Genomic DNA, 15,753 nt, shown 5'->3' with positions numbered 1-15,753 from the left:
ACGGTACGTTACTTTCTGGTAGTTCTCCTTTTAAGGTTCAGCTCCACCCCAAGGCCCGTTCACACATTCAGGATTTGATAAAAATGGAAACCGTGTCCAAATCAAATCCACGAACATTCCGCATCCAATGCATGTAAATGGAGTTTTTGTAACCCGTTCACATGCAGCAGAAAAAAATTAGCACAGGTTTTTTGCCACATCAGACAGAAGAAAATGGGTGAGAATAGGTAGCATGCTACTGTTTTTTTGCAGATTCTTCACGGTAAAGCTGATGGGTTAGTTCTATTGAATGGAACTAATCCTTGTGCAGATCTGCGGCATATCAAATTGCACATACGTGACAGAAATCTCAGTGAACACACCCTGAGGCTTGAATAAAGCATGCAGTTTTTGAGCCAAATCCAGTAGTGGAACCAAAAAGAAAGAACAGTATAAAGGAAAGACTTATACGTCTTTTCTTTTGTATTCACTCGTGTTTGGCTCGAAAAAACTGCATGTGTGATTCCAGCCTAAAGAAATATTTTCAGAAATTGCATACAGCAATTCGCTAATGTTACGAGAAACGCTTTATTTGTGGGACCATTCTCAAAATAAACTGCTGTTGAGGGGAGCTTGAGATCGCATGGTTATACTGCAGATTTATCCTCGCTATACAGGGTGCTGTAAGGCAGACTTGCAGGCTATTAACATTTGGCACCCAATGCTAAAATGTTTTTTTACAGTGCCATTTTATTATGGAATTGCTATTTTATGCAGCGCTCCTAAAAGGGTCCTCCACATTAGACAATTCCTACTAATTAGAAGGATACCTTGACAAAAAGATGACAAATGGTCCCCCTACTTGGACCCTCTCATCAGCTGTAAACTGTGAGAAATCCTGGCCTTAAGGCCTCATTTACACGAGCGTGTGCGTTTTGCGCGCGCAAAAAACGCAGCGTTTTGCGTGCGCAAAAGGCACTTGACAGCTCCGTGTGTCATCCGTGTATGATGCGCGGCTGCGTGATTTTCGCGCAGCTGCCATCATAGAGATGAGGCTAGTCGACGTCAGTCACTGTCCATGGTGCTGAAAGAGTTAACTGATCGGCAGTAACTCTTTCAGCACCCTCGACCGTGAATTCCGATCACGATATCGAGTAACCTGTTTAAAAAAGAAAGAGGTTCGTACTTACCAAGAACTTCCCGGCCGTTGCCTTGGTGACGCGCCTCTCGACATCTGGCCCCACCTCCCTGGATGACGCGGCAGTCCATGTGACCGCTGCAGCCTGTGCTTGGCTTGTGATTGGCTGCAGCTGTCACTTGGACTGAATTGTCATCCCGGGAGGTCAGACTGGAGGAAGAAGCCGGGAGTTATCGGTAAGTCAGAATTTTTTTTATTTTTTTTTACACGTATATTGGAATCGGAAGTCACTGTCCAGGGTGCTGAACCAGTTTAAACTCTTTCAGCACCCTGCACAGTGACTGTCTCCTGCCGGGTTCGGTCAAAACGAGTTCGGCCGAACCCGGTAAAGTTCGGTTCGCTCATGTCTAAGACACTCCGTTCGGATGTTTGTAAACAGAAAAGCATGTGGTGCTTTTCTGTTTACATTCAGTTTGACAGCTCTTGCGCAAATCACGCAGTTCGCACGGAAGTGCTTCCGTGCGACCTTCGTGGTTTTCACGCACCCATTGACTTCAATGTGTGTGTGATGCGCGAAAAACGCACGATTATAGAACATGTCGTGAGTTTTACGCAACGCACTCGCGCTGCGCAAAATTCACGCATCGTCTGCACTGCCCCATAGATTAATATAGGTGCGTACGACACGCGTGAAAAGCACGCGCGTCGCACGCGTGGATATTACGCTCGTGTAAATGAGGCCTAAGTGTTCAATTTTCCTGTTACGCCATTACAGGGGAAATTAAGCACTACACAGTTCCCATTCACCTCAATGGGTTGTCTGTATAATACAGGACAGGTCCTCCAGAATGAGAGATGCTCTTTGTAACTGCGCTCTACTCTGGCCAAAAAATGAGGATCCTGAACAGAGGACCCCTCGATTGACTAGAATTTTCAAATGGGGTATATGAAAATGGACAGCCCCTTTTAAGAGGCTGCGAAGGGGAAGATTCTCTTTACGTATTTGTTATCTTAATTTGGTAGCTCACTAATACTTTGTAATGTTGTATCTAGTCTTATCAAGATCTTGTCCAGCGCCTAGAACCAGTCATAATGGAATTGGAACGTCAGGGGAACATTCTAGTTATTTGCCACCAGGCTGTCATGAGATGTCTTTTGGCTTACTTCCTGGATAAAAGTGCAGGTAACCAGTTAAAGCGATTTATTCTAAATAGTTCAATTATAAATGTTGTTTTTTTCAGTGATCTTTTATCAGAAGGTTTAACACTTTACAAATAACAGACTGCCTGTATATATCAAACAAACTTCACAAAGTCCTTTGCAGACTGTATACAATACCAAGGGCTGGCATTAAAGGACACCGTAAAGGCGAATTATTTCGGAATAACCGGAATATTTCTGAGGTGGGATTTGTACCTACAGTACCAGGCATACACTACCGGTCAAAAGTTTGGGGTCACCCAGACAATTTTGTGTTTTCCATGAAAACTCACACTTATATTTATCAAATGAGTTGCAAAATGACTAGAAAATATAGTCAAGACATTGACAAGGTTAGAAATAATGATTATTTGAAATAATAATTTTCTCCTTCAAACTTTGCTTTCGTCAAAGAATGTTCCATTTGCAGCAATTACAGCATTGCAGACCTTTGGCATTCTAGCTGTTAATTTGCTGAGGTAATCGGGAGAAATTTCACCCCATGCTTCCAGAAGCCCTCCCACAAGTTGGATTGGCTTGATGGGCACTTCTTGCGTACCATACGGTCAAGCTGCTCCCACAACAGCTCTATGGGGTTGAGATCTGGTGACTGCGCTGGCCACTGCATTACAGATAGAATACCAGCTGCCTGCTTCTTCCCTAAATAGTTCTTGCATAATTTGGAGGTGTGCTTTGGGTCATTGTCCTGTTGTAGGATGAAATTGGCTCCAATAAAGCGCTGTCCACAGGGTATGTCATGGCGTTGCAAAATGGAGTGATAGCCTTCCTTATTCAAAATCCCTTTTACCTTGTACAAATCTCCCACTTTACCAGCACCAAAGCAACCCCAGACCATCACATTACCTCCACCATGCTTGACAGATGGTGTCAGGCACTCTTCCAGCATCTTTTCAGTTGTTCTGCGTCTCACAAATGTTCTTCTGTGTCATCCAAACACCTCAAACTTCGATTCGTCTGTCCATAACACTTTTTTCCAATCTTCCTCTGTCCAATGTCGGTGTGCTTTTGCCCATATTAATCTTTTCCTTTTATTAGCCAGTCTCAGATATGGCTTTTTCGTTGCCACTCTGCCCTGAAGGCCAGCATCCCGGAGTCGCCTCTTCACTGTAGACGTTGACACTGGCGTTTTGCGGGTACTATTTAATGAAGCTGCCAGTTGAGGACCCGTGAGGCATCTATTTCTCAAATTAGAGACTCTAATGTACTTGTCTTGTTGCTCAGTTGTGCAGCGGGGCCTCCCACTTCTCTTTCTACTCTGGTTAGAGCCTGTTTGTGCTGTCCTCTGAAGGGAGTAGTACACACCGTTGTAGGAAATCTTCAGTTTCTTGGCAATTTCTCGCATGGAATAGCCTTCATTTCTAAGAACAAGAATAGGCTGTCGAGTTTCACATGAAAGCTCTCTTTTTCTAGCCATTTGGAGAGTTTAATCGAACCCACAAATGTAATGCTCCAGATTCTCAACTAGCACAAAGGAAGGTCAGTTTTATAGCTCCTCTAAACAGCAAAACTGTTTACAGCGGTGCTAACATAATTGCACAAGGGTTTTCAAGTGTTTTCTAATCATCCATTAGCCTTCTAACACAGTTAGCAAACACAATGTAACATTAGAACACTGGAGTGATGGTAGCTGGAAATGGGCCTCTATACACCTATGTAGATATTGCATTAAAAACCAGACGTTTGCAGCTAGAATAGTCATTTACCACATTAACAATGCATAGAGTGTATTTCTGATTAATTTAATGTTATCTTCATTGAAAAAAAACTGCTTTTCTTTCAAAAATAAGGAAATTTCTAAGTGACCCTAAACTTTTGAACGGTAGTGTATATGACATATCTTGTGGATATGCTATAAATAACCAAGATGGGAATAACCCTTTTTAAAGAACCTCCAGCATGAAGGTAGCTTTTCATCATTGCACCATCTACAATATTAGTTTTTAGTTCTCTACTATCCAGGATACTCTGCATCAGATAAGACATCTTCTCTTTCACATCTGCTGGCAGGAAGTTTGTGGTACCAAACGCATGATACCCCATCACAGCATTACATGAGCTGGTCCAGCCAATACCATTTCTACCTGCTGTCTGTGCCAGGCAAGACACTGATTATTCTTCCCTCGATAATCTTCTAAATAAGATTAGAAACTAGGGAGGCTAAGCTGTAATCTTCATTAGTACTGTGTAATCGGAATCTGTCTATGCGTCGTCCGTAAAGGCCCTTTTACACAGGCCAATGATCAGGAAAACTAGCGTTCATATGAATTCTCGTTAACAGGGCAATGATCAGCTGATGAACAGGGAAACGTTTGGTCATCGGCTGATCACATATTTTATGCGGCCAAAAAAATGGTTGCTAGTCGGCGAGACAGAGAGATGTGCTGATTGCATGATGCAAATGCATAGGGACGAACGATCGTTCTTCATTCGGTCCAGACATCCATTGAGACGACTTCCGGCTGCTCAGATGCCTTCATGTACCTCATGGAACTACAGCTCCCAATATTGCCTGAACAATGGTAAGGTTATATTGGGAGTTGCCATTTCACCTAAAAGAATGCTACCACCTATCACACTGTAGACCATACTACAATACTGATCATTTAGGGGGAGAGTAAACCTTTTACATTCAGTGACATCTTCTCTGAGTGAAGTCGTTCACTTTTTCTTTTCTTCTCCGTCCGATCCAGACCAACATGACAACTTCTCCCGACCACGACTCCTCCCTGATGTGTTTGCCCCTCAGATGTCTTCGGCTCCTCACTTTTCCAACCTATCTGCAGCTCTAATCTAAGACAAAATCCTCATGGTGCCACACACACGCTATGCCCCTGAATATAATAGCACCATACTTTACCTCAAAATGTACTTCCATGCAATGTGCCCCTAAATACGATTGTCACACACTGTGCTTTCTGAAAAAAGTGCCACACATGCACCGTACCTCCTGTAGGGCGTGCTACAGTGCCCCCTGTAGAGTGCTACAATTATACTGACCAACCGTGTTTCCATGCTGTTATATTACAATGCAGGCCTGGTCTTTTCTGAACAGGTCTTCTCCAGTGGAACGACACACGCGGAACAGGGAACTGATCACGAGGGTACAGGAGGACCGTGTCTTTATTAGAATTTGCTTCTAACTTGCCCTTTCTTTTTCTTTTTTTCTTATTCAAGATGACTTGCCATATCTTCGTTGTCCACTGCACACAGTACTAAAGTTGACACCAGTGGCTTATGGTGAGTAGTTATTCATTAGATATCATTCAGGACATATATTGTGTTTTTTTTACAAAGAGGGATTTCCTTCCTTCCTTCCTTCCCACCACCAACTATGCTATAGTTTAGTATTGCCTTGACCCAGCCATTCCTGATGCAGCAATCTTTTTTTTTTTTTTTCCCCCCCTCTACTGATACTGAATATTAATTATTATTTTTTTTTTTAATGTTTTAGCATCAAATCCTGCCTCTCTTCATATGTTCTCTTTAGATTGACTCCGATTTTTTTCTTAAAGGCTGTAAAGTTGAAATGATCAAGCTAAATGTGGATGCCGTTGACACACACCGAGAGAAGCCAGCGGTAAGTACTAAACTTTGAATGTTTTATCCAGTTTATGGTTAAAGTACAGCGAATTCGAAGCACATTTTTTATTTTCATGGTCATTACATTATGTACCAGCTGTAAGTATTTTACTTTTCTTTCATGATTGGTTTTGACCATTCTTTAGAAATATAACCTAGTAGAAAATACTCAGAGAATGGTTTGCGCACTGTGGGACCTTCATTTTCATCACATACCGCCACAGCTATGAATGAACCAGCCGATGCTTTTAAGTTACTGTATTTTATGATTTTCAAAATCCTTTTAGGGCACCATAGATGTGAACCAAACACCTATGCGAATGAGGCGAAACAGTTTTACTCCTTTGTCCAGTTCTGACACAGTCCGACGACCACGAAACTACAGTGTTGGGAGCCGCCCACTTGATCCAGTAGGGGCAGACAGATTCAGGATGGCTGCCAAGGGTTCTGATCGCCCACTAAAACAAGTCAGTGTGCTTTCTTTGTGTGTCACCTCACAAATGATTTACCTAATTGATTGTTAGCTGTCATAAATGCTTCGTCAATACAAGCAAGTTTAGCTGAGAGCTGTAGTAAGTCATAATGTCTATTGTTAATCAATGCTAGGAATTTAGTTCTGCGGTCTTTTTGCCATCCTTTTCCATTAAAGGGCTTGGCTAATTTAGGTATTCTATTTCCAAATGGGAGTCAAACCTTTAAAATAGGCAACTTTTTAACATTTTTTGTGGCGGAGAAAGTTTAACCCCTTAGTGACCACTAATACGCCTTTTTACGTCGGTCACTAATGGGCTTTAGGCTAGGCTGACGCCTTTTCACGTCAGCCTAATCTAAGTCCTGCACGGGTCTCCCGTGCAGGCATGAGCCGGGGCTCTGCTGTCTGATGACAGCTGAGCTCCTGCTCCAACGCCCGCGATCGAAGTTTACTTAGATTGCGGCCGTTTAACCCGTTAAATGCCGCCGTCAATAGCGACCGCGGCATTTAACTTTGTTTACAGAGGGAGTGAGCTCCCTCTGTCACCAATCGGCGGCCCTTGAATGCAATCGCGGGTCTCCGATGGGGTGTCATGGCAGCCGGGGGTCTGATAAAAGCCCCCAGGTCTGCCCTGGACATATGCCTGTTAGGACGCGCCGGAGGCACGTCCTAACAGATTGCCTGTCAGATTTACACTGACAGGCAATAATGCTCTGGTATACGAAGTATACCAGAGCATTATAGAAGCGATCAGAATATCGCACAGTAAAGTCCCCTAGTGGGACTAAAAAAAAAAGTCATCAAAGTGAAATAAAGATTATTAATAAAAAGTACAGTAAAAAAATAAATTTTTTTCAATTAAAAAGTGGTTTTATTTAGTAAAAGTGTAAAAAAAAGTACATATGTGGTATTGCCGCGACCGTAATGACTCCATTAATGAAGTTAATATGTAATTTAAACCGCAAGGTGAACACCGTAAAAAAAAAAGGCAAAAAACCATGGCGAAATTGCAATTTTTTTCCATTGCCCTCCAAAAAAGTCATAAAAATGAATCAATAAGTCCCATGCACCCCAAAACAGTACCATTCAAAACTACGTCTTGTCCCGTAGAAAACAAGCCCAAAAAATCACTACATTGATGGCAAAATAAAAAAATTACGGCTCTTGGAAAGCGACGATGCAAAAGCAAATAATTTTAGTTCAAAAGTGTTTTTATTGTGCAAAAGTCGTAAAACATAAAAAAACCTCTACATATGTGGTATCGCCGTGATCGTACCGACCCATAGAATAAAGGTAACATGTTATTTACGTCGCATAGTGAACGGCGTCAATTTAAAAACGCATAGAACAATGGCGAAATTTCAGGTTTTTTTTATAATCCCCCCCCCCAAAAAGGTTAATAAAAGTTAATATAAAAATTATATGTACCCAAAAATGGTGCTATTAAAAAGCACAACTAATCCCGCAAAAAACAAGTCCTCATACAGCTATGTAGACTAAAAAATAAAAAAGTTATAGCTCTTTGAATGCGACTATAGAAAAACGAATAAAATAGCTTGGTCATTAGGGCCTAAAATGGGCTGGTCACTAAGGGGTTAAAGGTGTTTGCTGGGATTTCTTATTGATAGCCTATGCTTAGTATTTGGCTGTCTGTGTGGTTAGTAGAGGTCAGACTCCCGGTATCCCCATAATCGGAAAGAGGATTTTATAAGTGTTAACGTCACAGGGTTAAAATGTAACGATCACATCAGAAAATATTCTTGAGTTTGCACGTGCTGGTAAACCCTTAGTCACAGAGGCATTCATCAGAGTTCTGCCGTTACATGCAGAAATATTTTTTTTAAAGAATAAGTCCAGGGCTCCACAGCAACCTGTTACCATGGCAAAATCGCCGCCTTATTGACTCATGAGGTAAAAAGATGCACGACTATAACGAGACTTTCTAAATTTAAAACATTGAGGTCACACAATGCAGAACCCCCACATCATTTTACATTAAACAAGTCCCTGTGGAGCCCTTCCCTATAAAATAGTTCTAACCCTAGCAATATAAATCCCTGATGTTTTCGATCATGTCGATCCATCTATGATCACCGTTTTCAAATGCAGCTTCTCCTATAGTTGTCACAGTTTCCCTGATAATGCTCACATTCCATTTATGTAAAGTTATTGCTTTGGGCTAAACAAGCGTGTCAGAGCATAGCCTACGTGGATATGTGTACACCCAGCTTACAAACAGTACCTTTTTGATTTTATTTTCTTGTCACTTTAAATAATTATTTTTATTTTTTTTGTTACTTTTATTGCATAAGATACGTTTTAGTGATGTAGGTCTATAGGGGTAGAGTGCAGGAATGTAGAAGTGAGAATGTAATATAAAATGTGATCTAACTTATTGTCGTTTTTTTTATTTTTCGTGTTTTTTTAAATTTTATAGCGTTCGCTGGAAGCTGCGTGCATGTGAGTATCTATTATATTTTGACTTCTTATTTTAAAGATGACCGCAGTATGATAAGAAATCGTTAGCAAACTTTTTTTTTTTATTTTCCAAATAAAAATATAACAATGTTTTGAAAATGTTACAGAAAATTGTTGGAAATAATCTGTAAGGAACTTAGATTTAGGCCCTGTTCACACAGTTTTTTTTGCCGTGGTTTTTCCTTCTGAAACCGCCGCATAAAAATGGCCGGAATTGCCTCCTATTGATTTCAATGGGAGGTGGAGGCGCCTGTTTTTTTTTTTTTTTTATGTCTTTTTGTCTTTTTTTTCTTGCTCGCGGGAAAAAGAAGCGACATGCCGTATCTTGAGGCCCCAAAAACCCCATTGAAATCAATGTGAGACGGAAGTAAACACGTTGTTTTTATGTGGTTTTTTTTTTCCACTCATTTTCAAGCGTTTTTGGCAAAAAACGCTCGCGGTTATCCAATCTGTGTGTTGAAGAAATGGATAAAAAAAAAACACGTAAAAAATTGCGTGTGGTGCAAAAACACTTGAAAAAAACCGGAGCTGATTGTTCCAGACGGAATATTCTGCCTTCAAAAAACTCTGTATGAACATGCCCTTAGGTGGGATTGTTAATTGTAGAGTATTTTCCTAGACCTTCTACCACCTCTGAACTCTATTTTGGCTATTTTCATTAGCAAAATCCTCTTTTTGCATTGCCATTTTTACGGTTCCGTTTTGCTGGCATAGTATAGTCTGCATCACTATTCTTGCTGTGAAAAATACTAGAATCCCCACCAGACCGATTTATACAGATCGCATTATCTAAAGGGTGAATTATCATACATTTTACAAACAGACACACTCAACTGTAAATGTATTAAAGGGGTTGTCCACCTTCTGACAACTGATAGGTCATCAGTATGTCATCTGTGCTGGTCCGACACGGGACCCTGCACCAATAAGCTGCTCCGGTGGCCTGCGGGCTCCGGATGTTGTGGCACATAATGCTATTGAACGGAGCCCGGAAGCAGTTGTCTCCGTACATAGCATAGCGGCCATGGTGCAGAACTGCAGGTCTGCTATTCACTTGAATAATACAGTATTGCATCTCTGTCGCTATTCTGTGGCCGGAGCTAACTGCTTCCGGCTTGTACGTCTGGTGCGCGGAGGCATCGGACCAGCTGATCCGTGCGGGGCCCGGGTGCTGGACACCCACAGATCATGTACTTCTGATTCTATAGAAGGAAGAGGGGGATCCTCTTCCATCAGACAGGAGCTCTCGTTCTTTTTGGTGCTGTTGTGTTGCATGTGCTCCCTGGATGGCATGTTTCATCTGGCAATCCTATGTTGACTTTTATTTCTTCTTCTTCTCACAGGGGAACTGCCGATATGAATGGTTGTGATGCCTTTAAGTCTCTTTCTGCCGCTGTGTATTTTGCGGACTAGTCTGAAAAATGTTCCTGTTTCATCCATTTAGTTTGTTCCATACTTCATAACTGCTTCATTATTGCTCTTTAGTCTCCTAGCAGTGTGTGAAGAACGACTTGTGAAGGACGTTCTTAGATATGGAATCGGTGAAACATCTGCAGGGACCAGCTGTTGAACTTTATTATAAATGACATTGTATAACATTTTTTGTTTTTATTGAAGCGACGGAGAACATCTTATGCCTAGTTGCATTTTTCATCGAAGTTACTATAAATACTGATCGTGTCTTTACCTAGAAACAGAATTCTTTGGGCCAACTGATATTATGGCTACATAGCGGACAATTTATGGGCCACTAGTGAAGTTGGCATTCAAAATTCAATTTGCTGTTAAAAAACAAACAACGATGTTGGTTATGGGCATTCATTGCTTGGCAGATACGTCTCCTGAAGTAAGCAGAACTTTCCAGTTACTACAACTGCCTTACTCCATTTTCATGATGAAGTAGGAATAACCTTGCATGGCTGGGTTTTGTTTAAAGTGTTTTGACTTGATAATCCTGTTCCTAGATAGACTATATTTGAGAACTAAGATGAGGTAAGGACAAGAAAGGAAAGAGATAAGACCGGCATATATTAAAGAAATTGCTTAAAGAGAACCTCTTACCTGCCCACATGTGTGCAGCATGTAATAGGCAGGGCTTCACAAACACACTCACTTTACATTTTTTTCCTGTCTTCCTCCTTTATTTCCATATCAGTGTGATGTTTGACGCCCGATATGTAAATAAGCCCCTGAACTGTCATTGGGGCATTTCTTTCTAACTAAATGGCAAGGGGGCGTGATCTCTTCGCTCTAACACTATCCAATCAGCTACGGACAGTGTCAGGGCGGATTGCGCGGTGTTTCCTCCCGCGAGAACACACACAGACTGAGAGCACTCTCTGCAGAACCACCAGTCTGTGTGTCTCCTCGCAGGAAGGTAACACAACGCAAGCCGCCCTGACACTGTCCGTAGCTGATTGGACAGTGTCAGAGCGAAGAGATCATGCCCCCTTGCTATTTAGTTAGATAGAAACGCCCCATTGACAGTTCAAGGGCTTATTTACATATCGGGCGCCAAATATAACGGCACCGATATGTAAATCACGGCGGAAGATAGGAATAAAAAATGTAAAGTGAGACAGTGTTTGTGAAGCGCTGCCTGTTACATGCTGCACCTGGAGTCAGTCCCCCACCAATCTGATATTGCTCACCTATCCTAAGTATAGGCAATCAATATAAAATGCCCAGAGAACCCCTTTAACTGAGGGCAATGGTCTGAATTCTTAGTCTCGGCCAAATTGTGTGTGTTTTTATTTTTTTTCAAATTTCACTATGGGAACCGTTGGTCACTTTCCCTGCGTACTTACATTTTATTACCAAAGAGTGGTAAAGTTTCTACTAAATGTAAATTTGGGCAAATGATCAAGATGTATTCGTATTATCAGGTTTTCCTGGCTGGTGGTTCCAGAGATTGCCTATTAAACCTGATTTATAATTTTTAATTTTTTTTATAATATACATTCCTTAGGCCCCGTTCACATCCCGATAAGGCACTACATTTATCTAGTATGTCAGGGAAAGCTCTCGTCGTACAAGATAAACGTGTCCATAGGGCTCAATTATCCCGATGGAGACCAAAAGAGTATCCTTTTGGCCTCCGTCAGGCTGGTATATGTCGGTCTACCTTTGTTTTGAAAGATGGAATGGCGTAGTAGACTATGCTATTCCATCCTGAGGGATCCCGCAGAAAAAACTTATACCACAAGGTATACGTTTTTTAAAACGGGAGCCTATGGGTGACTGATGCCAATGTATGACATCCGCCTCAGATATAGTTTAAACGTATACCTCGGTGAGCTTCTGACATCACTGTCCATATATGGACAGTGAAGTCAGGAGCTTCCATAGCGTTGGAGTCCCTAGGCAGAGCACTGGCTCTGTCCGGGGACTCCGGCCCCGGGAAAACTCCTGAAGTCACTGTCCATATATGGACAGTGACTTCAGGAGTTCCCCATCGCTGAATTCCACGAGCAGAGCATCAGCTGATGCTGTGCCCGTGGACTCCGGCACTCCTCCTGACGTCACTGTCCATAAAAGGACTGTGACTTTAGGAGTTTTGCCAGGGCTGATCCCCAGGCGATGTATCCCACTGTATGCCATACAGTGGGATACGTTTGGGCCTTTTGTCCTGGGTATTAGTCGGGGGTCTTCCTGATGTATACCTCCGACGGAAGCCCCTAACGTGATGTGAATTTTTGCCTTCTCCTCACCTTGGTATGATTATACTACACAAAGACTACACTATTTTTTTCCCCTGTGCCATAGTTGTGTTGCTGACTCCTGCCGATTTTGAATTCTGGGTATTCGCTTGTAGTTTCTGTTACCGTTTTTGTCCCCTTTAATTTCTTTTTAATATTTGAATGTTTGTGTGGCCTTGATACAACATGTGCCATTTAGATTTTTTTTAAGAGTATATTTATTAATTTTAGAATATGTGGAAAAAAATTTAAAGTCCCAATTTCCACACAAATTTACAACCTCCATAATGTCAAATGTTTGTATCTTTTAATTATTGTATATTGTTTAGCACAATTATGCACCGTGACACTAAAGTCTTTCTGATTTCCCATATAACTGTTTGACATGGACCATTGGCATGTGATCGTGTATGTGTGTGGTTGCTGGTGAAAGTCAAGTGTCTGCAGAGGGTGAGTGTATTGATTTGGTATTTATAATAGATTTGTACTAAACGTCATGCCGTTGGTTGTAAGAATTTTTTTGTTTTTGTTCAGCTGCCGTTCATTCTTTTTGTAGAGATAATGTGACACTGGTAAAATGTGACACTGGTGTTTTTGTTGTGTTGACTGTTAGGTTACACCTGGTTCCTCGCGGTTTTATACGTCTGTTAACTACACTCAATGGAAAGAGCAACTTTTCGGACAGTGGACCAATATTTCTGACCGTACAATAATTCTTAATGCAATAGTCCTTTTGAAATGGCTGTAATAATGGCATGTTAAGGCCCCATGCACACGACCGTAAAATCGCCTGTAGTTACGGGCCCATTCATTTCTTTGGCAGACGGACACCTTCCCGTATATGTCTACGGGAGGGTGTCCATGCCGTAGAAACCTGCCGAAAAAAATAGGACATGTCCTATTTTTTTCATTTTACGGACTGTGCTCCTATACTTTATAATGGGAGCACGGATCGTAATTACGGGCACGGTCGTGTGCATGAAGCCTAAGGAACAAGAAAAGTTACATTTACACAAATGTTAGTAATTGTTCTCAAATTTGCTGCCTCCACTGTATGCTTGCTGTAGAACACCCTAAGCTCTTGTTATTGTCGGCAAATAGCAGCAATGTATTTCTTATTGTATACACGTTTGTAGAGGACAGCAAGCTGCTACTTTCATTGCAATAAATGTAAGATACATAAGCACTATACCTCTACTTATCTGTGTCTAATGTAAAGTCGTCTTTTTTTATATCAATAATAAGTGAATCTAGGCGGCATTTGTGGTGACCGAAATATGTGCAAAAAAAGTTTCAGGCCCAGTTCACACAGTGCAGTTTTCAGTGTTTTATGTTTTTTGTTTCGTTTTTGTTTTTTTAGCCTTGATTTGAATAAATAAAAAGGACGGACAAATGCTTTTTTTTTTGTTTCCTCTGTTAAGGTTCCACTCCTGGTTTTGGCTGAAAAACGCATAAAAAAAACTGCACTATGTGAGCAAGTACTAAAGGAGAGGAAACTTGTATGTATTTTGAAGCTGAATACACACCATTTCTTTTGAATCTAAATGGTTAACCCTTTCATTAACCCGTTCAGTTTTAATGGTCACATGGCATCCAACAGCAAATAACACCGCCGGTCTCCTACGCATGAGCTGGGTAAAACCAGCAGCATGCGCCGGGGACCAGTGTCTTTTTGTAAGTGGTTTACAATCGACAGTGCTGAAGCAGTCCTGAATGTACTGGAAACGCTTATGATGCCATGATCCATTTTAAATAAAGTTTAATACAATATCTAGTTAAACTAAAAAAACAAGGCTAAACGATATTTAATTTAATAAAAAACATTATTAACCTCTTCACCCTCCGCAATAGTACGTCATAAGCAGGACTGCATTCCCGCACTCGAACGTACTATTGCGGCGCAGACATAAACAGTCACGAGCAGTGACTTATCGGGGATAGAACGGAGATGGCGGCTGTCATGGATAGCTGACCATCTCTGTCATCGGCCATGGGACCAATAAGGGCGGTCCCATGCCGGAGATCGCTGTTATTGGTCTGTCAATTATGACAGGCCATTCACAGCACTTCAGAAGCGATAGAATAGTAAACTGTCACAGTTAGGCACAGATTACTAAATGAGACAATGATGGTAGCTGTCAGACAGCTGACCATCGCTCTCATCGGACGGGGGAACAATCAGAGCGGTCCCAATACGGCGATCGCTGTTATTGGTCTGTTAATTATGACAGACCAATCACAGCACTTTTTAGTAAATAAAGAATAGTGACAGAATAGCAATAAGACAGTGATGGCAGTTGTCATAGACAGCTGACCATCGCTGGCATCAGCCAGGGGACCAATCAGATCAGTCCCTTGCTGGCAAACGCTGTGATTGGTCTTTCAGAAATGACAGACCAATCACAGTATTATTTAGTAAAAATAAAGTGGCTGGATACAGTAACCAGCTCTGATCTCCTCATTGTGTGACAGAAATCTGAGGAGATTAGAGCTGTATTACCTGAAGAGCCTGTGAAAAAAAAAAAAGGTTATCCTATACTGTGTCCCATCCATTACCCTTTGAATCCCCCAGTGATCCTTCCTTTTTTTGAGTAAATAAAAAAATAAATAATTATATAGTTTTAGGGTTAGTTCGTTTGTGATAGTTAGGGATTTTATACGAAATACCCCCAAAAAACAGTTAATGTCTCGTCGCCTATATACCGCCGAGGAGGCGTATGCTATTGTCTGTTCAGACACAGACAGTGACGAGGATTTCCAATTTTTTTTTATCATCTTCCTCTGCTGATAATGAGGATATTCAGGAACCTTCTCGAATGCGCAGAAGAGGTGGCGTTGAGTCAGCCTACCGCAAGCCACACCATCTGGCTGCCCCCCCCCCCCTTCTATGTATACACCACATATTCCTGATTTTGTTGCGCATTCAGGAGTAAAAGTGGACATCATGGGTAATGGAAATAGTTTTTTTTAGAATTTTTTTTCTTCTCAGTTAGTTGACCTAATAGTTGTGTAAACCAACTTATGCACAACGCAGTTTATTGCCACTCGTCCCAACTCCCATTTTGCCAGGATCCAGAGATGGGAACCTATAGAATTATTTTAAATGATGACATTCTGGGGGCTTCTGCTAAATATGGGCCTAATAAAGAAACCCACAATTAGGTCATATTGGACTACAGATGTCCTCT

General features: G+C 41.5%; 1 protein-coding gene across 5 annotated transcripts in view; it reads left to right on the top strand.

The window, feature by feature from the left end:
• The window catches only part of PFKFB2 (6-phosphofructo-2-kinase/fructose-2,6-biphosphatase 2), a 35,831-nt gene extending 24,789 nt beyond the window's left edge, over positions 1-11,042 (top strand). For all 5 annotated transcript variants that reach the window (XM_075853695.1, XM_075853698.1, XM_075853696.1 and 2 more), the window contains exons 12-17: positions 2,171-2,300; positions 5,513-5,575; positions 5,851-5,915; positions 6,205-6,384; positions 8,827-8,849; positions 10,211-11,042. In XM_075853695.1, the coding sequence (XP_075709810.1) occupies positions 2,171-2,300; positions 5,513-5,575; positions 5,851-5,915; positions 6,205-6,384; positions 8,827-8,849; positions 10,211-10,280 (531 nt within the window). In that variant the 3' untranslated portion in view covers positions 10,281-11,042. The remainder of the gene's footprint in view (positions 1-2,170; positions 2,301-5,512; positions 5,576-5,850; positions 5,916-6,204; positions 6,385-8,826; positions 8,850-10,210) is intronic.
• The last annotated feature ends 4,711 nt before the right edge of the window (positions 11,043-15,753 follow it).

Source organism: Rhinoderma darwinii, chromosome 2 (assembly GCF_050947455.1).
Source record: "Rhinoderma darwinii isolate aRhiDar2 chromosome 2, aRhiDar2.hap1, whole genome shotgun sequence".
Classification (NCBI taxonomy): Eukaryota; Metazoa; Chordata; class Amphibia; order Anura; family Rhinodermatidae; genus Rhinoderma; species Rhinoderma darwinii.
The sequence above is the reverse complement of the archived record's forward strand: the minus strand, read 5'-3'. Positions and strand labels throughout refer to the sequence as shown.